The following is a 27,663-nucleotide window of genomic DNA, read 5'->3' on the forward strand; positions in this document are numbered from 1 at the left end:
CCGCCTACTTCTGAGAGGCTATTCCCATGCCTCTCTGAAGAGATCCTACCAACAGGCATCCAAACAATCGAGACATGACCTGCTACATTCAAAAACATCTAAAAGCAATGCTAACTCCTGAAGAATAATTACAAGATTTACAAACTAACAACACAAAGTAAAACATATTGTGGAGAAATATTGGCATATGCTTTCACTTGATCCCCTTCTAGGACCACTTGTCCCTAATAAGCCCTTGTTTACATTTAGAAGAGCAACCTCCATGAGAGATAGAGTTGTCAGCACTCAATTTAGAGGGGAAAATCAGAAGGATCATTGTAAATATAAGGGGACCTTTCTATGCAAAACTTGCAATTACTGCAGGTTCATGCTTACCCAAAAAAATCCCACTCTGCCCAATGGTCCGGTTATTCCATCCAAAATATTTAGCAAATTGTAGGACTTTTGAAGTTGTGTATATGCTAATTTGTGACGGCAGCTGTATTTATATTGGCAAAACCAAGCTTGAGTTTTGGAGGAGAGCCTACAGGCACGTACGCAGCATGCAGGTATGCAATCCAGACCTCCCGTTGGGTCGCAACACCAAAACTGTACACCACGGCAAATTCCCCAAGATTAAATTTCTTATTCTCAATCGTGTATATCCCAACCTTAGGGGAGGAGACTGGAACAAAGTTCTCCTCCAACTGGAGTTGCGATGGATATACAAATTGAAAGCGACCCAATTTTCCAGGCTTAAACTAAGCCATCTGCTTTAAGCCGTTCCTTGAGGGGTTCTCCTCAGGAGGAATGGAGAAGTAATTGCCCGGTAAGGCCACTTTTTCATAAATTGTCAATTGATTTCTTTGCGTTTCTGCAGTCTGTCACATACACACTCCGCCATGAAGGATGTAGATTTCTTGCCCATTGGTTCTCATAGTTCCTGTATGATCTTATTTCATTTATTTTATTTTATGCCATTCAGCCATGATATTCTTTTACAATTACCTTTCATAAAGGGTTGTATGGGTTTAAAATCACTGACAGAGATATACAATCAAACTAACCTTGATTGTATATCTCTAGCATGCATTATTGTACTGAGTCTTTCTGCTGTGCATGTTCTCCCTTTTGTTTTTTGCTTGCTTGTAATCTAACATGCTCTTCCATTTTTTTGCCCTTGCTGCTCCGCTTTTCTCTCCCCCCTTCCATCTTGTGGGTGTGCCGGGGGGCCGCCCGGCTTGCAAAGCCACCTGGTTTAGCCAATCCATGGCGGCACCATGTGAGGCTTAGGGCGTTACTCTTTCAGTGTCCGACCTCCATCTTGCTCCTCCAGCGGACATGCTCAGTCCGCTGGGGAAGCTTTGCATGTCGGTGGGTGGTGTGGGTGTGGCCTCGTCCCAGCGCGCGATGCTTTTGCGCATGCATTGTGGACTTGGCTGTGTGCGCACGGCTCAGGGGGCCTTCATTGGAATAGAACCTGGAATAGAACCCTTCACTTGGAATAGAACCTTTCCTCCCTATCTCCTCTCTAGCTGGATCAGCTGTTGCTGATTCTGGCTGATTGGAATGGGAGGAACATTTGTATTTACGTGGCCACTCTTTCCGGCATCCATGTCAGTCTTGTACTGGATGCTGGAGTGAATGGTCAAGAACACAATAGATAGGATTTTTTGGCTTCTATGCTTCCCTCTTCCCTATTCTTCTATTACCTGCAATTTGCTGGGAAGGAACTTGTTCTTCTTATTTACACTTATGTTCATCATTTTGATCATCCATATTTGGTTCACACATAGACTTTTTGCATTTTTTAAATGTATTATTCATTATTTATATATTTATTTATATACTATTTTTTTAAATTATTTTTATTATTCATTTACATATTTGTTTATTATTTTCTCTATAGTTGTGGTGACTGCGCTCTCTACAACAATTAAAACCTTCCCTGTACAGCAAAGTTTTTTTGTACCATCTGCAGGTATTGAATTGAGAAATATAAACTATAAATAATACATATATACTCTTAAGCCCCATACAAACTATCAGTTTTTCTGCTGAGCTTTTCCTTCAGATTTACCAAAACCATGTAGTGCAAGGGCCTGCCTGATTGCATACAAATGGAAACTCCTAAGGTTTGACCTCATATTATATGGTTTTGGTAAATCTGAAGGAAAAAGTCAGCAGAAAAACTGATAGTGTGTATGGGGCTTAAATGCTCTTATTTAAATTTTCATTTTATACATACCTATGGAGGTTTTTTAATCTCTTGGAAATCAAATAATTAAATATCAATTAAAATTAAAAATAATATATAAAAAAAAAATCATATACTTACTGACTCATCTCATGATTTTAGGGTCTTTTCCTCCTCTTTGGCCTCAGTGGGTCCTCTGGCCTCCCCCCTTTTCGTGTCGGTTTGTGTGTGTGTGTGTGTGTGTGTGGGGGGAGCCGGGTCAGCAACTTTGGGCCAGGCACCTCCCTTCCTTTGAGGCACTCCATTTGTATTAAATTTCCGGCTCAAGCAAATTGGGAGTATCTTTTGGCATCGACATGATTTTAAATCTGCAAGGGTTGTTATTTCATGTAAGTGAATTTTTCCCATTCATTTTCCCATTCTGTGTTGTCTGTAGTCTCGCTCTATACATGTACATTGCTACAGTGCCTTGTATCTGTTTACCTTTATGTTATTATTTTTTTTCAAATGTTCCATTCTAGAATATTAAATATTCTTGCTCAATTATACCCCTGGAGAAGGAGAGATACACATATACTCCAAAAAGTGTTGGGTGCAAGAATTACTAGTGCACCACTTATATTATGATATGATGACAGCACTGTAAATCTGCTTTATTACGTTTTTATGTTTTTTTTTTTTAACATGTTTTGTACTCTTTATATTGAATACATTTTCATACTAGATTCACTTTGCTAACATTCCTTTGTGCCTTTAAAGTCCACCAATTATTTTTCTTTATTATTGGATGTGGTAAAACCATATGCTCAATATAGCCAACTCACCTGTTGCTAATTGCAGTGTACATATATCACCCAGAGGGGAATGTTTTTTCTCAACAAAAGTGGATCTGTTGCAAGGATTTTATACTTTGTTGCAGATTCCTACCTTTTATTATTCTAAAGATATCCATGTGTGTTTCTCTGTATCCATGTGGGAAAGTGAGTCTAATGGGAGTGATTTCATATATATCAATCAGCTGTGCACCTGCAGGACACTAATGGGGAAAGCTGCTAGGCCTGCATCCATTTAGACGTGTTCCTATTGGGAGTATCTCACCAAAAATGACATTTTTGTTGCAGGGGGTGCCTGAAATCTGACTTGCATTTTAGTGCAGACTTCTGGGAAAATCAGTGAACCAATCACACAAGCAAGAAATTATGTTTCTGGGGGGCATTCAGTACACATTCTGTGTATAGAACACCTCCAGGTAGCCATATTGCATTGTATTTTTAGAAAATTACAGCAGCTGCAGATTGAACAGGAAAGGCAATTTTTAATAACGTTCCATTACAATATGATTTGTCGCAATTGTATATGCTATATTATTTTTTCTTTATTTGCTGTTTTTTTCCCCCACGAAAGTGGAGTTACCCTTTAATTTTCACACAATTGAATTTTCTTCCCTTCCTATAGCTGAGGAGAGCAGTAGAAGAAAGAAGGGAAGCAACGCAAGTATGTACCGTTAAAGAATATACTAAGTGAAAAACATTAAAATCAAACAAATTGATATTGCACTATTAAATGTGTACAGAACTATTAATGTGAAACATCTTATAACAAAAGTTAGAGAGCACTAGATGTTTACTTTTTTTTACCTATAACATGCATTGGCCAAGATGATCTGGGTTCTTGGAATCCTATTGAGGAGCCATTCATCTAAGATCTGTGATCCATAAGTTAGCCAGGTGTCATCATTTCCCCAGAGGGGATAACTTCTGAATTTGCTGAGGTGAGCAGCCTGTGAAACTGATGGTGGAGAGCACTCGTCCTTGTTTGCACTGTTTGGTGATTGATTGGTTAAATTGATTTATGGCAGGATTTACTTCAATCAAGCATTATTCACATGAACTTTTGTTATAAGATTTTTTACATTAATAGTTTTGTACACATTTAATAGCGCAATATCAATTTGTATGATATTATTGTTTTTCGCTTAGTGTATTGCTTACAGATTGGTCATATTATAAGATATTTTAGTAGTGCAGGACTGTTTGTTGGCACATAATATTGTTTGTAGGTGGAAGTGAAATCAGCAGCTACTTTAGTAATTATAACAGTATTGATTTTTTTTTTCCAACAATGTACCATTAAAAAGCAAGAATCAAATCAAACCTCAGCTTTTCGTTTTCTTTTTGTATTCATATGAGCTTACCTATACATAACTTATTCCTCTAATTTGTTTCCATTCCTTATGCCTAGTCCAGACATAATCAGAGAGTCATGTCTTACAGAATAGAATCCCTTTAATGAATATGTTTGTAACGTGGAAGACAGAAAATGTAAACATTTTATTTGGCAGTTTTCAGGTGAATAAATAATAAATGGAAAAAGTAACATTATTTATAGATCTCTCTTCCGAAGGACAAATGCAATATGAACAAATATGTACAAACTGTTAATGAGAAGACCAGTCAACTATCAAGGTTTTTTTTTTTTTTTTAGAAAAGTACAATTCTTAAAATCACTATACATGACGAATTAATGAACAAGAAACAAGCAATGCTCCAGGTCTGGAGCTCCCAGCTTCTAAAGCCGGTCATCCAGGTGTTTGTCAAAAGATAGCGTTATCATGCATTTAGTTCATACTGTCCTGTCATAAAGTCTTTTGCGTCACCAAAAACAGAAGGTCATGCGCTCAAGTCAATAATTACATGTTCATATATTTGTGTAGATCCCTTAAAACTTGACGCGAACAGGAAACTGTGTTTTTTTTCAATGGACACATGCGTGAAGGACCTAGGAGCCTGGATATTCAGCTCCTGGAATTTGACAAACTTCCCTTTCTCATTATCCCAGTGGAATACCTGGGTGAAGGAATAATCACTGCCTAATATGGCATATTTGTGGTCTCCAATTTGTAAAGGCTGGAAAACCATAGATCCACGAGAGGGCATCCTTTGGATGTCAGTAATCACAGCTCCTCCTTCCCATTTGATAACCCGTGAATCCCCAATGAACCTTGTTAGGCAAAGGTAGACATCTTCCTTGTTGGAAAAGTGTTTGACAGCATAGACGTCCTCTGTATCTGGAATCTCTGCTTGCTTTGAGAAGTTGTTGTACTTCTTGTTCCACTGATATATAATAGGACGTTGGGAGCTACTAGACAGGATCAAGTGGGGCTTGTTGGCAATCTCTACATACTCCACATCGGTGTCTCGATACCACATGTGGACAGATTGGTGGGAGTAAAATCCATTGCCATTCCACTTGTAGATGGTTGTACAACCAGCCTTTGAGCTATCGGCAACCACAAAATACCAGTTTTCTTCTATCCTGAATGTTTCAATATCATTGGGTTTCCGAATCTTGATGACCTCAATGTCTTGGATCTTGATAAATTTATTGGCAAAGATATCTCTTTTGTAGATGTGAGAGCCCCCAAACAACTGGGCTACTATGACGTAGAGCTGCTTCTCAATCACTATGGGCTTGCACACCACAGTTGAAGTACCTGGTGGAAAACAAATAATGTCAACTATTTTAGATTAGCTGTGCTCAAATATTTTCACCTAGGTTTTATAGGTGTGTCATATAAAACATGTATATTGGTTATTCTCTCTCTCATATCACAATATAAAATGTTTAAGATGTAGCTTAGAAGTCCTACAACATTTTATTTCTTTAAAGTCACGAACCCCTTTTCTTATGAAAAAAAAAGTCACGAACCCCTGCATAATATGATTTGTGATTGATAGTTAAACGAAAATTACTTAAAGTACATATCTCCTCAATGCTTCTTCCTGCTCTTCCACTCCAGTGCTCTATGCTTGCAGAGCTGTGTAGCAGAGACTCCCTTCATTACAAGCTTCCTCACATATACATTATTGCACAGGAAGAGAAGGAAGAAAAGTGGCATGCCAGGCCAGTTCTGTTTGCTGAGTACACTGGGTCTTATATGGTTTTATTTTAGATTATATAGTCATATTTAGACACACTGCACACCCACTGTAACAGAAAAGGAGAGGTAAGACTTTAAAAATGCAGATTATTAGTACAATGTCTAACTGACTGTATACCATTGTCCCAAAGTAATACATGTCAGTTGTACACCATATGGAGCATAAGCTGCTGCTTTTATCTTAATGATAATCACTATAGTTAGTCAAAACTGTGTTTAGCAAGTCACATGCAGTATATCTGATCACTAGGGTCCCAAAGCTCTCACCAGTGATGTTGTCATAGTTTCTGAATGACATCTCAACATGGTCCCATTCCAAAAAAACACATTTCCCTGTGAAGGGCTGAGCGATGACAACATACTCATCATTCATATAAGTGAAGGTGTCCACAGACAGAGACTGATATGGCAGAGATTTGTACATTGCAAACTCTGTAAGAAAGGGAAAATATGGATTACTATACATGGAAACATGTTATAAATAACTGTCTTTTAATTACTCTTATTTACTGGCCTGTCTTTGCTTTTGCTCAAGATAAATAAGGTATCTATTATCTGGAATGTTTCAGGTAAGTGCATAATGCAAAATATATTCTAAAATAATAATTCCTGACACCTGTGGTTTATGAATTGTGCTGTTATTAATAGTTCTAGAACACAAACAAGTAGAGTAAAGTGATTCAAAGAGATATTGTTAGATATAGAGTTAGATATTGCAATGGCGAGGAAATGAGGCAATCAGTGTTTAATTGATGGTGAACACTAATGGAAAACTAGCTATAATACTGCCTAGCCTGAGTAAACACTGCTTTTATTAAGGCTCCCATACACTCTTAGATTTCCAAAGCCTGGTACACACAATAAGTATATGAGACAAATGATCCTCCATTTTGTTTTTATTGCATGCTAGTCTCATTAAAAAATGAATAGGTTACTAGAGTTACAAAAATTCTCATAAGACATAATACAACTTCCCACGATGATGTATTGTATTGTAATTTATTCTTTTATTTCTGAGCATGCGTGGCCTTGATCACTTGATTTTTTTATGGAAGAATACTGTACTGAATAAATGAAAATAGTTCTGTTATCGTACCAGAAAAAAATGTTGTGCTTGTCCCTTCGGATAATTTCACATTAACTTGTCAGGGCTGGGCTCAGCCCTTCCTTCTCAAAGCTGGCCGTTCAGCTGTCGGGTAATTGCCAGCTTCTATCTCTCCACAGTGACTCACCTGTTGATGATATCCTGCTCGTCAGTCCTGCCTACTTAAGCTGTCCAGTCCAGATGTTCTCTGCCTTTGCCTTGGCCACTTCTCTAGAGACGCTCTCCTGTGTTCCTGTTAAAGATTTGCTTGGCTGACATTCCTTCTGGCTCTAGATCCTGCTTGCTGTTGTTCTACGCTCATCTCTGGCTCCCTGACCTTTTGGCTTGTCTGACTATCCATTCCGGTTCCTGAACTCTGGCTATGTTTTGACTACGTTTACTCTGTTTACCTTTTTTATTATTATTAAACAAGTGTTATTTAACTGTACTTCTGTCTCAGTCTGCTTTATGGTTTCTGACATAACTGTCGTGATCGGCTGTATACTAACGATCAGATTATCAGATGATCGCTCTAAAATTGGTATTTTTTGTCCTATTTTCTCATTGTGTGTATTAGGCAGAAGAGTGTATCTATCAATTCCCCAATCAATGGTAAACAGCTCAGAGGGAGGGGCTACTGTATTTGGACAGCCAGCTAACTGGCTATAGTCACTGTTCGGACAACAATTTTTTGTCTGGCTTCTTCAATTTTAAGAGCAAAGGATACTGAGCAGGAGGGTGCTGACGGGATCATTGAAAGCTCAAATTCCAGCTGGTTCATCAAGAAGATTTCTTTAATATCATCTCAAACATACAGCATACCCTTATATCGAATTTGCAGATTTACTTTGCAAAAATATCATGGCCTTCCACCATTAAACAAGATGACTTTTAAATTACTTTCAGCTTTGGGTAGCCAGTGCTGGGTTATATTATCCACCAACAGTTCAAATGTCAGAGACTTCAGTGCCTCTAGAAAGTTGTAATTCTTTCTTGTAGATCGACTACCTGATTATGGGAACACTGTTTTCTTGTGTGTTGGGTGATCTGTGCACTGTGAAGTACGGGCACAGGACATGTGTGGATTTGGTCCCAAGGCTTCAGGAAAAAGTCAGTATGCAGAAGACAGAGTTAGGTTAGATTTAGACTTTAGGGGTAACCTAATTGTTAGGCCTCCTACACAAGGGCATGAGATTGCATTCATAGTCATTTATCGGTCATTCCTAAATGCATATACACTAAATGCTTGTGCTGATTTTAAATAGTATAATGCACACTATGCTTTTAATAGAAGTGTTAAGGTGCATGTGGTTTAGCTGTGTTTAGAATATTCAGGGTCAGATTTGATAGCCTGAACACGTCTAAATACAAATTTAAACGCTGGACAACTTGATCCGAGGAGTATAAAGTTTGATTATACAGTCCAGATCAATTTTTACTGCATATAAAAAAAAAATGCAGGAGGCCTACACGAATGAGGGCATAGATGTTAAGGGCTAACTTTGTGGGGATTAGGCAAAGCTTATGTGTTAAGGCCAAGGCTAGAACTTACTGTTGGAAAGTTAAGGGCTAATTCACACCAGCCGCTGAGTTACAAATCGGTGTGCTGTATGGTTTGACGGGATCACCGTAGTGCTGGAGAAACGTTCTCCTTGCATCACACTGTTCACTTTTTTTAAATGAACTTTACTGAAGTGTGACACAGACACTTTAAAGTGATAGTAAAGCCTTGTGTTTTTTCTTTAAAATAACAAACATGTTATACTTACCTGCTCTTTGCAGTGGTTTTGCACAGAGCAGCCCAGATCCTCCTTGTCTCGCGTCCCTTGTCTCGCGTCGCTTCTGGCTCCTCCTGGGTGCCCCCACAGCAAAAAACTTGCTCTTAGGGCACCCAAGCAGGTGTGCTCCTGTCCCATGGCTTTGTGTATCCATTCAAACATGGAGCCACGGCTCAGCCCTGCCCCCTTCATCTCCTGATTGGCTCACTGGCTGCCAAAAGCCAATCAGGAGTGTGAGTGCCCAGAGAGGCAAGGCTATCGTGGACATCGCTAGATCAAGAGGGTAAGTATTGGGGGGGGGGGGGGGGCTGCTGTACACCAAAGGTTTTTTACCTTCATGCATTGAATGCATGAAGGTAAAAACCTTTTGCTTTTACAACCACTTTAAGTTCAATTGCCAGTTGTGTGGTGCAAGGCGGTGGATTGCATACCACTATGCTGGAATAAAATACTGCACAAAGTACTTTATTCAGTGTACAACACCCGCACACCAACGTATTGGAGAGGTGTAAACCAGACTTACTGGAAACAAGGCATTTTGCCTTGTCATACGGTGAGACTGTGTTGGAATAGCCACCCAACGCAGTCCCACTTCATCAGGTGTGAATGAACCTTAAGGCTGCATTCACACTTCAGCATTTTGAATCACGGGCAGATTTGCCACGATTCTACCCGCAATTTGAAATCGCTGATGTGTGAATGACAAATTGCGGGACTCGCATTTGAAATGCCATTCTTTTGAATGACACCTAAAATTGTGATGCACGTCTGCCGCGATTGACGCACCATAAATTGCGCTGCAATCGTGGCAACCTGCATCTCGTGAAGCATGTTGTCCAAAAGTAGCTCCTGAACTTTTTTTGAGTGACGTGCTTCCCGCGATGCGGGTTTTGCCGTGATTGCAGTGCGATTTATTGTGTGACAATCGCGGCAGACCCCCATCGTGATATTAGGTGTCATTCAAAAAGATGGCATCCCAAATGTGAGTCCCGCGATTTGTCATTCACACATCAGCGCTTTAAAATAGCAGGCAGAATCACAGCAAATCTGCCCGCAATTCAAAACGCTGAAGTGTGAATGCAGCCTTAGGGTTAAGGACTTGTTTCAGAAGTTAAGCTAATGGTTATCTAAACAAAAGCACAAATGTAACATATTGTACACATATTGTCTCGATTATAAATTTTCAAATGTGGGGGCTACATTCGTTTTCTTTTCCTTTATTTTCATCTGTGGATTTTGCCAAAGTCATCTATGCTGGGCCTCCAGTCAAGTGGGGGCCATTTAGGATAGGAAAAAAAGTGTAGACATAAGTGAGAGGTCACTATGAGGATAAAACATTCTGTGTAACAACTCTTTAGTTGCCACAGACATATGTTAATAAATTAATATTACTGCTTACTTATATACCTACCGTATAAATAATCTGATGTTTTGTAGCAACTAAAAGGTTCTAACATAGATGATTTTCTCCACACAATGACATTTATACCACTAGATTTCTTTGTCCTACCCAAAATGGCAGCCACCAGCTGAGGCCCCAGGATAGGAGACTCTGGCCTCTAGCATCAGGAAGGTTATCATAGCAATGTGCTAGTTGAGGGAAGGGTTGGCTTTCGCCACATTGTTTGGGGGTTATACCTGTAATGGGCATACCTGAGAACTTGTCAAATTAACTCAGCAATATGGGAATTTTGATCCGGTTGTGGGTCATTGCTGGAAACAGGAAATCTCGGAAATTCCTATTCCAGAGATGTAAACAAAGTGTAGCATGTGGGATGTAATGTCTCTGAGTCATGCACATTGCACTATGCATTTATTGACTACCTGAAGAGGAGGGAGGGGTGCTGTGCAGAAGCTAAGTGGATCAGGGATGAAATGGACCTGCCCCCAGTATAGCTAGAAGGAAGCATGGTGTGAAGAGTCTGCCCTATTTATGGGAAAGTTTGGAGATGGAGACAGGATGGCGAGTTCAGACCTCAGTTTGGTCTGCCTTTTTGTGGCTCTCTGGGAATCTCTTGGAACCATTCAGCTGTGGTGGCTCTGTATAGATAATCCCAAGTGTACACCTCAGAGCTTGTTGGAAGCTGTCAGGGGGCTTGTTGTCTGTGGCATTGAATTCCCCACGAAGGAAGGAGGGAGAACTGGTTGATCACTGAAGTCACTGGCTCAAATGAGGAGCTGACATCACCTTCCAACAAGACAAGTCAAGCGAGATACAGTGCCTTGAAAAAGTATTCATACCGCTTGAAATTTTCCACATTTTGTCATATTACAACCAAAAACGTAATTGTATATTATTGGGATTTTATGTGACAGACCAACACAAAGTAGCACACAATTGTGAAGTGGAAGGAAAATGATAAATGGTTTTCCAATTTGTTTCCAAAATAAATATCTGAAAAGTGTGGCGTGCATTTGTATTAAGCTCCCCTTTACTCTGATACCCCTAACTAATATTTAGTGGAACCAATTGCCTTCACCTAATTAGTAAATAGAGTCCACCAGTGTGTGAGTTAATCTCAGTATAAATACAGCTGTTCTGTGAAGCCCTCAAAGGTTTGTTAGAGAACCTAGTAAACAAACAGCATAATGAAGGCCAAGAAACACACCAGACAGGTCAGGGATAAAGTTGTGGAGAAGTTTAAAGTAGGGTTAGGTCATAAAAAAAATATCCCAAGCTTTTAACATCTCATGGAGCACTGTTTAATCCATCATCTGAAAATGGAAAGAGTATGGCACAACTGCAAACCTACCAAGACATGGCCGTCCACCTAAACTGACAGGGAGGGCAAGGAGAGCATTAATCAGAGAAGCAGCCAAGAGGCCCATGGTAACTCTGGAGGAGTTGCATAGATCCACAGCTCAGGTGGGAGAATCTATCCACTGGACAACTATTAGTCATGCACGCCACAACTCTGACCTTTATGGAAGAGTGGCAAAAAAAAAGCCATTGTTGAAAGAAAGCCATAAGAAGTCCCATTTGCAGTTTGCGAGAAGCCATGTGGGAGACACAGCAAACATGTGGAAGAAGGTGCTCTGGTCAGATGAGAACAAAATTGAACTTTTTGTCCTATAAGCAGAATGCTTTGTGTGGTGGAAAACTAACACTGCACATCACCCTGAACACACCATCCTCACCGTGAAAAATGGTGGTGGCAGCATCATGTTGTGGGGATGCTTTTCTTCAGCAGAGACAGAGAATCTGGTCAGAGTTGATGGGAAGATGGATGAACCCAAATACAGGGAAATCTTAGAAGAAAGCCTGTTAGAGGCTGCAAAAGACTTGAGACTGGGGTGGAGGCTCACCTTCCAGCAGGACAACAACCCTAAACATACAGCCAGAGCTACAATGAAATGGTTTAGATCAAAGCATATTCATGTGTTAGAATGGGTCAGTCAAAATCCAGACCTAAATCAAATTGAAAATCTGTGGCAAGACTTGAAAATTGCTGTTCGCTGACGCCCTCCGTCCAATCTGACAGAGCTTGAGCTATTTTGCAAAAAAGAATGGGCAAAAATATCACTCTCTAGATGTGCAAAGCTGGTAGAGACATCCCCAAAAAGACTTGCAGCTGTAATTGTAGAGAAAGGTGGTTCTACAAAATATTGACTCGGGGGGCTGAACAAAATTTCACACCACACTTCTCGCATATTTAGTTGTAAAAAATATTAAAAAACATTTATCATTTTCCCTCCACTTCACAATTATGTGCTACTTTGTGTTGGTCTATCACGTAAAATCCCAATAAAATAATTTAAATATTTTGGTTGTAACATGACAAATAGTGAAAAATTTCAAGGAGTAAGAATACTTTTTTCAAGGTACTGCATACTTGCCTGTTCTGCAGCTGCTTTGGTCCGGTCCTGTGCTGAGCTGTCAGCGGCGGCTTCAGTGGGTAGAAGTGTGTAGGAGAGGCAGCCGACAATGTAAGCCCCATTGAAAATTACTGCTCAGTAGAAAAAAATGTAAACTAATATATAGGTACCCTCACCCCAAAATATAATAGAGTGTATCGGGGCAGCAGGTTTTCCATGGTACCGTCAAAGGACATTGACAAATTAGATGGTATTAAAAACAGAAGATTTTAATACAAACATTTGTACAGATTTAAAAAAACAATCCGTAAGTTATATAAAGAAAATACAATACATGAAAAAAAGAGAGAGGTCGAATCCCTCTAGACAGTACCTACACCCCCACCAAAGGGAGCCACCACTAGCTGAGAAACCACTCGAGGAGTAGTGTAGGTGTGGGGCTTTGATGGTACCATGAAAATCCTGCTGCCCCAATACACTCCAAATTCTCCAATGTAAGCCCCATAGTAAGTCTATGGATGACGTCACTTCTCAGGTATTTACCAGCCGTTGTCGGCTTTCTCTTGCACACAGCAAACGCTGCTGGAGACCAGACCAGAACAGCTGTAAAACAGGCAAGTATAGCGATTTTTGCTTTACAGAGTTTGATAGATTAGGCTTAGGAATGGATGTGGCAAAGAGTAGGTTTAGTTAGGTAGTTAGGTTTTAACTGGAATTCCAGTTAAAACCTACAATTCCTGGTATAAAGGTTTTTTGCTCTGTGGTTATAGAGTTACTCTATGTATTTATGAAGAACACTGGGAGATATCAATATCTGAGCTTTAGTTTTGGTTATTCTATAAAAGCCCTGTGATTGCTCAGAGAGAGATGATATTGTTGCATTGTTATTATCACAAGGGCACGATCACTAGTTTGTTGCTTTTATATTGTTACTATTGCCTATGGACCTATCCTTGGGGCCCTCATACTTTTATGCTGCGTACAAACGAACAGACTTTTCGATGGACTTGGTCCAATGGACTATTTGACGGACTTTGCAGCTGAGGTCCGCTGGACTTTCAAACGAACGGACTTGCCTACACAAGATCACTCCAAAAGTCAGACAGATTCGAACGTGATGACGTACAACCAGATTGGAATAAGTAAGTTCATAGCCAGTAGCCAATAGCTGCCCTAGCGTCGGTTTTAGTCCGTTGGACTAGCACACAGACGACCGGATTTATCGACCAGACTCGAGTCCGTCGGAAAGATTTGAACCATGTTTTATTTCTAGGTCCGTCTGACTTTTGGGAAAGAAAAGTCCGCTGGAGCCCACACACGATTGAATTGTACGACGGATTCCGGTCTGCCGGACCTAGCCCGTTGAAAAGTCTGATCGTGTGTACACGGCATTAGGCTCAATTTGGCAACATAAAACATACTACTTGCCATTGTGGGCTGCCAATTTTTGTGGGATAAGTGTTATCAGTCCTGCCCAGGAAAAAAACTTAGACCCAACTACTCTGCCACCTCCGCAACATAAAGCCTAATCAATCTGTAGTTCCATGATTATGACTGGGAGTGCTAATTACTCATCCTTCAGACAACACAAGTAAGCTCAGGATTTTTTTACACGATCAGCTGGTATTTTGAACTGGCTAGACAAGAGGACTAGTCAATCCTCTAGCACAGCCCTGTTTCTCCTTCCACATCATATCCCTCTCTCTTCAGGGAGTGTGTAATAACTCTTTGTGCTGGCCCAGCTCCTCCTGTACTTCCCTTCACCTCCCTACATAATCCTTTATGAAGCAGCCAGGGCAGGAGTGAAGAGGAATACTATAGTGTCTATAAAGTGTCACATGACTGACATCTCTGAGTCTGCTAGGGCTGTTCCCATCACATTCAAGATAGCGGCGGCCTAAGAGCTTTTGGATATCCAGACAAGGTAGGATTTTACAATTTTAATTTTAAATATGCCTATGTGTTAAATGCACATATTGTATGTACCTGTGGTTATACAGTCAAAGTCTTTAGCAGACAGGCTGTTGATCTTCCGTCCCTTGTATTCGGGTGGGCTTTCACAATAAATTTGTTCCACCGTGGCATTGGTTTTATCCAGCCATTCTACCAGCCATTTCAATTTGCAGTCACAATGGAAGGCGTTTCCCCTTAGGTCTCTAAAAAAAAAAAATACAATAAGGAGGAGACAATCAGAGGCCACCAAACTATCAGATGTAGTCAAAAGTGGAAAACTTCTGTAGAAACATAATTTAATAGGGGGAAAGTGTAGTCCATAGCAACCAGTCACATTCTGATTATCATTCTGTGCAAGTTAGACAAAAAAGCAAGCATCTAATTGTTTGCTATGAACAATGCATTTTTATTTTTTCATTTGTTCCCTTTCATAAATGACCTTGATTGTATTTTTTGGAAATTACACAATATAGAGCCAAATTAATACGAGGGTAGTTCAGGAAAAACACTGGTACCTAGATAAAATATGTTTTTGAAAAATCAATAATACATTTTATGTAGACGACAACATGCATAGGGCTTAGGAAAACAGAGAAAGGTTATTTTGCAGTAACTGTCACTACATGCATGATAAGTGATGACATTTTTTTAGATACAGTGTTGAGAAAAATACATAGATATACTAACACTGGCCATATGCATAACCATAAATAAATGATTAATCATAAACTCAGTTGTTGCATATTTTTCATTCAGTGCTACAAAGAAAATATCGATTTGGTTGACTAAATTGGGATAAGAGTTTCTAACAGAATAGTTTATCCATTTTATAGTCTGTTGATGAAAATAATAGTTTAGCGCCATTTTAACCCTTGTCTTGAGTTGAAATTTAACTGAAGTGTCTTCTTTTAAATTGTAAAGCGCTGCATAAACAGTTGGTGCTCTATAAGCCTTGTATATTAATAATAATAAACGATTGTGACATTTAGGGATGGGCCGAACCCCCCCCCCCCCCCAATTCCGTTTGCACCAGAACACCTGACACAGGAAAAAAGTTCTAGCGAACATGCAAGTCCTATTAAAGTCTATGGTTCAAGATCATGAAAAATCAAAAGTCCTAATTTTAAAGGCTTATATGCAAGTTATTGCCATAAATAGTGTATGGGGACCTGGGTACTGCCCTAGGGGACATGTATCAATGCAAATAAAAAAAAATATATATATCATCTTTAGTGGAGCGGTGATTTTAATGATTCTTAAAGTGAAAAAACACAAATTAAATATTCCTTTAAATATCATGCCGGGGGGGGGGGGGGGGGGGTTGTCCCCCCTCAGTCTACCTGTAAAGTGACGCATCTGTACAATGTATAGAATATGTCATAGCAATAGTGACATTTCTAAAAGAAAAAATGTAATCTAAAATTGCTCATGGCTGTAATGTATTGCCAGCCCCCCTCAATATAGATGAAATAAATTAAAAAAATGCTGTGGGGTTCCCCCCCCCCAGTCCCTTCGGTTCTGGTATGGATTCAAAATTAAAAAAAATAATTGGCATGGGCGAGAGCGCCCCCCCTCCTCCTGAACCTTACCACTTGCCTCAACATGGCATCATACCCTCAACATGACGTCAGAAGGGGGCAAGGTCACTGGTTATGTCACCGGGTGCCCCCGACCTTGCCTGTTTAAGAGCAAAGAGAGAGCAGTCGGCGGGAGGCCTCCCGTGGAGGCGGAGTGTTTTTTCATTTTTGCAATTTCTCAGGCGGCATGATTGACATTACCGGACACTTTTTTTTTTCTTTTTTAATAAAGGATTTGTCAAAAATTCTCTTGTGGTTTTTTCCCTTTTTGACACTTTTTTTGATGAATGGGTAGGAGTATGATGTACCCGATATCCATCCCGCAGACCTGACAACCACTGGCCAGGGTTATCGGGAAGAGGCTCTTGTCCCCATCAACATGGGGACAAGGTTCTTTGTTGAGGGCAAGCAGCCTGGTATGGTTCAGGAGGGGGGCACTTGCTCACCCCCCCCCCCTTTCTGGGCCTGCCAAGCTGCTTGCTCAGATAAGGGCCTGGTATGGATTTTGGGGGGGGGGCATGCCGTTTTTTTTCCTTAATTCTGTCATAGGGTTCTCTTTAACCACTTCAATACACTGTATTATATACTCTGCACTGCATTCTTTACACTACAGTGACTGCACTATATACTCTGCACTGTGTTATATTCACTACACTGACTGCACTATATACTCTGCATTATATACACTATACTGACTGCACTATATACTCTGCACTGTGTTGTATACACTACACTGACTGCACTATATACTCTGCACTGTGTTATATAAATTACACTGACTGCACTATATATTCTACACTGTATGATTATATACATTACACCGACTGCACGCTCAATCCACTAACTAACCTGCCTAATCTCTCTCCATTCATAAACATTATACACATACCTTCCAAATTTCTGAGACGAGAATGAGGGACAGCTATTAGCAAAAGTATGTAGGCATAGGACACACACCCTGCCTCACCCCCATAAAGAAGAATTGTACAAAACAGAATGATTGGTTAAACCCAAAAGTGCTTTTTTACCACTATTATTCCTTTATATTGGCATTACAAATGCAGCAATTTAGAATTTGGATGAAAGGTTTAGCACTGGGAAACACTTTTTGATAGATAAAAAGTGCATTTTATATACAACTATATAGATCAGATCAAAATAAGGGACAAATGAGAAGGAATGAGGGACAGTGGGACATTGCTCCAAATTAGGGACAGTCCCTCTAAATCAGGGACAGTTGGGAGCTATGACTATACATGGTCACCGTGTAAGAGACCTTCTATAGTGTGGGGCGTGGACTTAGCCCCTGAGCCATGTTTGGCCAAAGGCACATTGCACTGTGATTGACCAAAGCATACAGGTCAGGTGCATGCTTTAATGCACTGCGTTCTCGCTATGCATTATAGGGCACAGTGGTGGGCAAACGTCCCGCGAGCACCCCATATGTTCATTATGTTCAACAAAAGAACACCCGATGTTTGAGTCAAACTTACATTCGATTTGAACGTTGGGCACATCACTAGTGACACTGATTTATGATTGATCAAACAGCTTTTATATTAAATGATCATACAGTTATGTGTATGGCCAGAGAAAGACTGCTGTTTTTGCCTGTATAACCCATTGGGGTTGGGGGCATCGGCTTAATAACTTATAGCAGATCAGATTCAAGGAAACCTGTACTAAGAGCATTATGTAGGCTGATTTAGCTGATCCCCTTCTAAAAATGCTTGCTGCTTGGCTCTGTCTGATCTCAATACTTGCTAGTATGCAGAAAGAGAAGTTCAGAACTCCTACTTGGCACAAGGGGTGTTGCTAGGTGGCAAAAAGACCAGGGGCTTCAGCCCGAAGTCGGGGGGGGGGGGGCGGTGGGGTTGTGTGGAGGGGGTGTTACCTACCTAACACGCACTGATCTACACGACACACACTGACCTACCTAACTGCCATACACTGACCCAGACGAACACACACTAACCTACCTGACCTGGTACCTTTAATCTTCTCTTCTGTCCCACTCCCAACCACCATGGCTGTTATTCTATTCTCCTGCTGGCTGCTTAACACAGCGTGACTCTGGAGGGAGAATGGGGCGTTGCCATGCTGGCTCCATACAAGGAGAAATTGAGCACCACCGCCGTTCTCCTGATGCTTTCCTCAGGCCGAGTAGCATATCACTCCGGCGGTAACACTAAGTGGGGTGAGCAGCGCCGCAATGGCCGAATCACACAGAAGGTAAAATGTGGCTGCAGCCGCTGCTATCCGTCCCCTCTCTCCCTTTCTCTACAGTGACTGCTGGACCCGCTTAGACACTCTGGGCTATTGGCCCCACATTCGGGGCTCCACCCCTTAATGATGCCTATGCTTGGCATCCTTAATCTGGGTCAGTGATTCCAAAAGCATTGAAACCTCTGGGTCAGCATTATTTTTAGAATGAAAGGTTTTAGATTTATCCTGGTACAGGTTGTTTTTGAGGTAAAGGGAATAATTTGTATAGCTTACTTCAATATGGAAGAATATATTGATTGGCTTTAAAAGCTGTTGTAAAATAGCACCTTCTGAACAACCTACATATAGTGTGTACAAGTGTAATTGAACTATATGTGCACTGAGGTTGAAGCAAGAGACTGGAAAAAAACAGGATCCTAACCACCAACTTGTCCATTTCACTTCACTGCTCATATTTATCCCATATCACAGCTTCTCATGTGAATTCCTCTTCCAGTAAATCTCCAGACACAAAATTAATTAAGGGTTTCCGTTAAACAAGTCTGAAAGAAAACTGTTTGTGGATGATATAAAAATGTAATTTAATATTCTGCATCAGCTGGGGATTATTGGTAATGTCAGAGGAAGATGGGATTTTCCAGCCACTAAATGCACCAATGATATGATATATTTACTGCGTCTTTCTCACAGACACAAGTCTTCCCACACTATACAGTCATATTTAATAAGTCAACACAAAGAGTGCTATAGATGTGTAAAGTGGCATAACTTACAGAACCCATCTGATCTCCTTTTACCATAAATTTCACCTCCAGATGTTTTTATATCAATATCGCAACTAACACTAAGGCTGCATGTACATTTGTGTAGCGTGTGGACACATACAAAATCATAAGATTTCATGAAATGTTCAAGAAATGCATGTGGGACTTGCTATGCCATTCATTGTTAAAGTCCCCCCAAGTGCAGCTGTCAAGATGCGTGTTTTTTGAGCCAAAAAGTCTGAAAAACTGTGGCAAAACATGTGGTTAAAAGACACAAAGTTCAAAAAGATACACAAGCATTTTACTGTGTTTGTCAAGTGTAGGGCAGTCCACTGAAATGAATAGGCTGTCTTATGCACAAAGTCTGTCTGTCTGTATCTTTGCTACCACTCGTTATCTACCTTTGGTCTGTTCCTTGACTATGCTTCCACTTGATCCCAACCTGCAGCCACTTGTTACCAATCTTTGGTTTGTTTACGGACTACGCTTCTTCTTGATCCCTATCTGCTACATCTGCAACTAGACCCTGGCTTGCTCACCTCTTGGTGGGGAGATCCTGGTGACCACGGCCTGGTACAAACACACAGCAAAACCCATGTCCATCATCAGGAGAACTGGAGAATATCAGTTAGTGTTTAGACCCCGCACATCAGATGAGCCCGTGTCATCTGCCAGGATGACCTGCTTGTGTACTTATTCACCTGGTCAGTGGGAACCTTTCTACTGCTATAGCTACTGGTCTCTGAGCCTGACCCCTGACTATGACACATTGGGACCTGACTTTATTTCTGCTGCAGTTAAGCAATACAGCCTGGTCAGTTTTCTAATTGGTTCCTAGTGCTACCCCTCTCTCTCCAAGTCTAAATCCTCCTGTGCAGGGGACTAGAAGAGAAGATGTGTCATGTAAATTTCAGGTGCTTACACTAGCTGCATGTAAATATATTTAATGATGTATTTATTATGTATTTTGTGAATCTATACCTGCATTAACCTAGTATCTCTATATATCTTCCTGGAGATCAGTTTAAAAGAATATATAAAACAAAAATATATTTTTGGGTGGAGTGGGGCAGAGAGAGTTTAACACTGGTTCACCTTCACAGTGGTCTAGGACCTCTGTAGGGAGATCTCTCTGGACCTCTTCTGACAGGCTAAGCCCTGATTTGTCATCCAGCCAACTGAATTTGCAGTGTATCTGTGTGGAGATGCCACTGTAGGGCGAAGTAAACACAAATATAGTATCATGCACTCTATTAGTAACTATAGAGCTACATGCAGAATGCATAGGTTGGTGACATTAACCACTGTGCTGTAAAGCCAAGCTGGGGCTGTCTTAGTCATTGGTGGAAGGTCACGCTTGTATATAATGAGTCCAGATAATGCCACATTCACCCGCACCAGATTTCTTAGTCTCTATAAATGGTACATCAGATAAACAGTAACATAAGGCTTGACCAAAATGTGCAGTTTTCCTTTAGGAATCAATCAGTTTGGTCTAGACTAATTTATTCTGCATAACTGAGATGCAAAATACTCAAAGAGAACGTGAGATTAGCACCACAAACATAACAATGTTTTTAGACGTGTCATTCTTACACATTGGTCAGTGAATCCAGGCCTTTGAAGACATCTTTTGGAAGAGACTGCAAATTGTTATTGGCCAGGCTCCTGCAAAGCAAACAAAATTAAAATATCATGTAAAGGTCACATCAACCCAAATATCGTTCTCACAACTGCCATGGAAAAATTTGAGATGATGAGTATACAAATGCATTTAATTTGATAGCAGATATCAGTTACTCTGATAAAATGATTACTCCTAAAAAGCTTCACTTTGCGTTATTTGTACTGCTTGTATAGTTGTTTTCTGCAATGACATCTTATAATTAGAGTGGTTTAGAGGCAACAAATAGCATATACAGTATAAGTAGATCATACATTCTTCTGATCTTCTGTCCAGTTCGACAAAAGATCAATTGCCACAGGTTCAAGATTGATTTCCTTTTTAAAGAAATAGCAAACAAGCAAACTTACGTAATATCAGGTTATGTGAAATGGCCTTGTTTCTCTTTCTTTTATTGGGTTTTTTATTGGGTTTTTAAGTTGCCAGACAATTGTATTGTACAGGTTATCACAGGTATCTAATACATGTGTATAAGATGGTAGATGAGGGGATTGGGGGCTGCATAAAGAAAGGGAGGTTTTGAGAACTCGTAGGGAGAGGATTTTGGAGATGTACCGGTACACTGATTTCCTATCATTGTTTGAGTGTGTTTTATAGGAGTAGGAGAGGTGCCCAAGGGTTGAAAAGCGCAAGAAGCCCCAGTTAGTATAGAGAAAAGAGAGGTGCCCAAAGCTTGGGTCACAATGTGTAGAGCAGAAAAACAATGGATATGGACAGAAAAGTATGGACAAAATGGAAGGAGATGTGGTGTAAAGGAGGGGGAGGGTAGAGAGGAGAGTGTTATTGTGGAATGGGGGGGCGGGGCACAACTTGATTACAGGCAGGACCTGGCTGGGGGAACTGAAACTCAAAATGGCATCTAGCTAATCATAAAATTAATATTTTAGGGTGCACTCTGGATCATTTTTGATAGTCCATGGAGAACACGTTTTAAGAGTTTTATTGGGTATAAGGCATTCCCATGAAATAAATTGTTTAATTCCATTTCAGAATGGAACAGAAGTTCCAATAATCATTGGTTTCGTTAGAAGTAATGTGACTGTTCTCTCAGTGCCTCTCAGTTACCTAGTTGAAGCGGCAGGTGGTGGTAAGCACATTATTTACACCCTGATATTAAGCTCCCCATTAGTTGAATACATTTGCAGACATGCGTGTGTCTGCACAGTGGGGTTACAACACCACCAAAGTACTGTAAGTTAGGGGTGCGCGTGGTTGCTTTGAAACAAGAAGTGGCATCTTTGAAAATGTAAAGAGGTAATTCGATTAATAAAACTAGTGCTTTTCTAAGGCAATTAATGAGTGCTTTTCTATAATAAGTATCCATGACACAGACATGTTATTTCACCGAGTAGATTGTAAGCTCTTCTGAGCAGGGCCCTCTTAATCCTCTTGTATTTTATTGTATTATAACTGTATTGTCTCCTTTTTATATTGTAAAGCGCTGTGTAAACTGTTGGCGCTATATAAATCCTGTATAATAATAATAATAATAATAATAATAATAATAATAATAATAATAATAATGGCACAGACCTGTTATTTCACTGAATAACCACATGAGGGGGCACACACACTCACTGCAGATTTCTGTAGATGCAATGCATCTTTAACTGTGAAAATACCACTATGAAAGATGTGCGTTTAATAAGGCGCAACCTAGCATGTATTACACATCGTGGTTATTCACTGCATATAAAACTCTCAGAAGAAAGCATGTGTATTAATAATTACATTTATTTTCTCTGACTGAGAAGTGAATAGTGTAATTGAGGAGTGGGTATGATTTGTAGAGGAAGTAAGAAGGAAGATTTATGCCTGTGATCTTCAATAAGAATTAAAAAGGCAGGAAAAATTAAGTTTAAAAACAAAACGAAAGCAAATAAAATATCTATTGAAGAAGGACTATGCATTAAGAATTTCGTTTTTATTTATAACAAGACATTTCTGTGACACCTGAGTATACAATTACACTCTATTACAAGTGTCACAGAAATGTCTTGACATATATGAAAACACTAATCATTTGCGTATAGTCCTCCAATAGGTCTTTTATTTTGATAACTAAATAAATAAAAAATATATATATATATTCATATAGAGAAAAAGCCAACTGTGCGTGGCAGAAGAGAACCTCCAATGTCCGCCAACCTAATAACAAGAAAAGGTATATTGATGATTAGGGCTCAGCAACATTTCCAATACGTTGTACATTTGGATGCGAGTACACCATTAATGTTATTGTATGTGTCTCTGCATGATATTATTTTGTATTACTATGTTACTTATTTACACATTTATGTTAATTTCCCAGTGAATCGGGCTCCCCTGAAAAAGCTTTTAGCAAAATGCATCAGGGCCTGGTGGACACTCCTCTGCACAATACATATTAACTTAATTTTTTTTATAATTGTATTTTTATTAAAATTATTATATTACAGAAACTGGAACTAAAAGACATACACCAAGGGTCAAAATACACAGAAGTGAAAATATGAAGGGATAGGAGGTCAACCTTAGATAATATTATGCAAACTCAATTAAGACTTGGGAGGGGATCTATATTCTGAATGATCCCAGATATCCCATATCTTATTGAACTGGGTTATAGCATCTCCAACTAGAGCTTTCATATACTCCATTCTGCGAATCTGTGAAATAGCATTCAAGAGCTGCTCCTGAGAAGGGGACATAGGTGATAACAATGCATTGGAATACATGTCTTAGCTGCTAGCAGATGAGGTTTAATGTTGATAAATGTAAAGTTATACACTTGGGGGCTAAGACTATATATGCATCATACATACTAGGGGGAGTACAACTGGGGGAATCCATAATGGAGAAGGATCTGGGGGTTTTGGTAGATCAGAAGCTCAATAATAACACAATCCCAAGCAATGCCAAGCTGTGGTTTCCAAAGCGAGCAAAGTCCTTACTTGCATTAAGAGAGGTATGGACTCCAGAGAGAGAGATATAATTTTGCTCTGTACAAATCATTAGTAAGATCTCATCTGGAATATGCAGTTCAGTTTTGGGCACCAGTTCTCAAAAAAGGGTATCTGGGAACTGGAGAAAATGCAGAGAAGGGCAACCAAACTGATAAGAGCATGGAGGAGCTCAGCTATGATAAAAGATTAGAGGAACTGAATTTATTCACTCTTGATAACAGGAGATTAAGGGGGGATATGATCAACATGTACAAATATATAAGAGGTCCATATAGTGAACTTGGCGTTGAGTTATTCACTTTACGGTCAACACAGAGGACAAGGGGACACTCTTTATGCCTAGAGGAAAAGAGATTTCATCTCCAAATACGAAAAGGTTTCTTCACAGTAAGAGCTGTGAAAATGTGGAATAGACTCCCTGCAGAGGTGGTTCTTTCTAGCTCAGTAGAGTGCTTTAACCACTTCGCGCCCAGGCCAATTCTGACATTTCTCTCCTGCATGTAAAATTCATAATTTTTTTGCTAGAAAATTACATAGAACCCCCAAACATTATATATGTTTTTTTAGCAAAGACCCTAGAGACTACAGTCGTTGCAACTTTTTATCTCGCACGGTATTTGCGCAGCAATTTTTTTAACACGTTTTTTTTTCAGAAAAAAAAACAGTTTCATGCTTAAAAAAAAAAACAGTAAAGTTAGGGCAATGTTTTTGCAGAATGTGAAAGAGGAAGATACGCTGAGTAAATAGATACCTAACATGTCACGCTTCAAAATTGCACGCGCTTGTGGAATGGCACCAAACTTTGGTATTTAAAAATCCACATAGGCGACGCTTTACATTTTTTTACTGGTTACATGTTTTGGGTTGCAGAGGAGGTCTAGAGCTAGAATTATTGCTCTCGCTCTAACGTTCGCGGCGATACCTCACGTGTGGTTTGAACGCCGTTTTCATATGTGGGCGGGTCTTACGTATGCGTTCGCTTCTGCTCACGGGGACAGGGGCGCTTTACATTTTTATTATTTTTTTAGTTTGACACTTTAAAAAAAATTTGATTACTTTTATTCCTATTACAAGGAATGTAAACATCCCTTGTAATAGGAATATGGCACGATCGGACACATTTACAGTGAGATATGGTGTCAATACGACCCCATATCTCACCTCTAGGCTGGGAAGACTAAAATAAAAAAATAAAAAACGATCACGGCTTCCTAGCCAAATCTGCGCCGTTATTTTGAATTCAGAGGCCAGCGTGACGTCATAACATCGCACCTCCGAACGATCATAGAGACTCCGGGGACGATCTGGTCCACCGGAAATCTCTATGGTAACTTCTGGGGTACGGCGGATCCTGTGACCGACTCACCGATGGAAGCGGTGAGTCCGTACAAGCACCGGAGGGCGGCGGGAGGGGGGAAGTCCCCTCTCACCGCCCGTAAGAATGATCAAGCGGCAGAACAGTCGCTATGATCGTTCTTATGGTGCAGGGAATTGCCGGCTGAAAACGCAGATATCTGAATGATGTCTGTGGCCTCAGGCATCATTCAGATATAACCACCAAAAGCCCATGACGTCAATAGACGTAGTATGGGCGCCAAGTGGTTAAGAAAGGCCTGGATACTTTCCTAAATGTACATAATATAACTGGGTACTAATATTTATAGGTAAAGTTGATCCAGGGAAAATCTGATTGCCTCTCAGGGATCAGGAAGGAGGAAGGAATTTTTTCCCCTGCTGTAGCAAATTAGATCATTCTTTTCTGGGGGTTTTCGCCTTCCTCTGGATCAACTGTGGGTATACGATTGTGTATATGGGATTGTATGATATTATTTTTTATTTATTTATTTTTTATTGTTGAACTAGATGGATTATGTATTTTTTCAACCTGATTAACTATGTAACATGTACATAAGTATCACAACCTTTGCTCAATACTTTGATGAAGTACCTTAGGCACCAATTACAGACTCAAGTCTATTTGAGTATGATGCTACAAGCTTGGCACACCTATTTTTGGGCAGTTTCTCCCATTCTTTTTTGCAGGACCTCTAAAGCTACACAGCCATTTTCAGATCTCTCCAGAGATGTTCAATCTGGTTGAAGTTTTGGCTCTGGCTGGGCCACTCAAGACATTCACAGAGTTGTCCAGTAGCCACTCCTTTGTAATCTTGGCTGTGTGCTTAAGGTCGTTGTCCTGTTGGAAGATGAACCTTCACCCCAGTCTGAGGTCCAGAGCACTCTGGAATAGGTTCTCATCAAGGATGTCTCTGTACATTGCTGCATTCATCTTTCCCTTGACCCTGACTAGTCTCCTACTTGCTGTTGCTAAAAAACATCCCCACAGCATGATACAACCGCCACCATGCTTCACTGTAGGGATGGTATTGGCTAGCTGATGAGCGGTGCCTGGTTTCCTCCATACATGATGCTTGCCTTTCAGGAAAAAGAGTTCAATCTTTGTTTTGTCAGACCAGTGAATTTTGTTTATTATGGTCTGAGAGTCCTTCAGGTGTCTTTTTGTGAAACTTCAGGCTGGCTGTGTGACCATGTGACATCACATGCAGTGTAAACCTGGCCATTACTACAGTCTTATCAGCTGAAGCTGATAAGACTGACATAGGCAAACAGACAATCAACAGTAAATATTATGAAATAAAACAAGTCAGCCATGAACAGGGAATCAGGGTTGCCATAGAAAAATTGGATTGTGAAGGAGGCTTGGTTAACAGTACAGGAAGTGCTCAATGTAAGGGCGGAAATACACTCCACTGTGGACTCAGAAAACAATACTTAAGATGGCGCTGCCTAACCCCTGGAAACAAGTTTTTTAAAGTTTCTTTAAACAGTAAGTAATATGCGCTTTGGGCTGGATTACAGTGGCTATAGTCTGATAATGACTTATTATAATGGACTAAATGAAAAGAAGCATTAGAGTGGGAGAGTTTACTTCCTCTTTAAGGAGGTGAAGGTTTGAGAGCAGGGAAGTGGTTCAATGAGGCAACACAAATAAGGTTTGTTTGCTATTTTTAATGGATATGATCTTAACATTTTGTATGGAATAAAACCTTTATGATTTTATAAACACTTGTCAGTACTTTCTTGAGGTTATATCTAGCACGTTCAAAGTTCCTTTCTTTCATTTTTCTTTTTGTGCTTCATAATTTCATTAATTGGGATGTACTGACAATTTATTTATGTCTCATCTCCAATGTATACATGTGTGCACAGCCGTTATAATAGTAGGCTTGGGCATAGCTTAGTGGTCCTGTTAGAAGACAGCTTTGCTCTACTCAGGAGACAGTGCTCCATGCTGGTAAGGGGAGATTACGTGTTCATAGGTTTGAGGGGGTTAGAGATGGCAAAGCAAGTCTGGAGGACTGAGAAAGCTGAGGTGATTAGGTAAGTCCAGGGGGACTGAGGAAATCTGGAGGTCTCAGAGGAGTGAGAGAGTCTGGGGTGTCAAGAGATCGCTTATCGAGAAACTAGGGAGTGCACCTATGCACCTTTATATCCATAAAGGCTGAGATTACCAGGAGAGCTGGGAAAGCTGAATGAAGATAGATGTACTGAGTAAAATGGTCTGAGGGACAAGAAGCCAAAGGCCAAAGTTTGGGCCCTAAGCAGCAGTGCTGTTTCTGTTGAACTTTCAATTTGTTTAATAAAAGTGGGCCAACAGGACCAAAAACCCACAAGTTCAGACTGGCATGAACTCGCTAAAAA

At 40.1% G+C, this 27,663-nt stretch overlaps 1 protein-coding gene across 2 annotated transcripts in view; it reads right to left on the minus strand.

Annotated features, from left to right (window-relative positions):
- Window positions 1–4,443: 4,443 nt before the first annotated feature.
- LGI1 (leucine rich glioma inactivated 1) overlaps window positions 4,444–27,663 on the minus strand; it is an 81,436-nt gene continuing 58,216 nt past the window's right edge. For both annotated transcript variants that reach the window (XM_077455187.1, XM_077455185.1), the window contains 4 exons: window positions 20,911–20,982; window positions 14,781–14,950; window positions 6,384–6,548; window positions 4,444–5,669 (listed from right to left, as the gene is read on the minus strand). In XM_077455187.1, coding sequence (XP_077311313.1) covers window positions 4,846–5,669; window positions 6,384–6,548; window positions 14,781–14,950; window positions 20,911–20,982 — 1,231 coding nt within the window. In that variant the 3' untranslated portion in view covers window positions 4,444–4,845. The remainder of the gene's footprint in view (window positions 5,670–6,383; window positions 6,549–14,780; window positions 14,951–20,910; window positions 20,983–27,663) is intronic.

This window comes from Lithobates pipiens, unplaced genomic scaffold (assembly GCF_037356315.1).
Source record: "Lithobates pipiens isolate NorthernLeopardFrog02 unplaced genomic scaffold, aLitPip1_a1.2 Scaffold_25, whole genome shotgun sequence".
Lineage (NCBI taxonomy): Eukaryota > Metazoa > Chordata > Amphibia > Anura > Ranidae > Lithobates > Lithobates pipiens.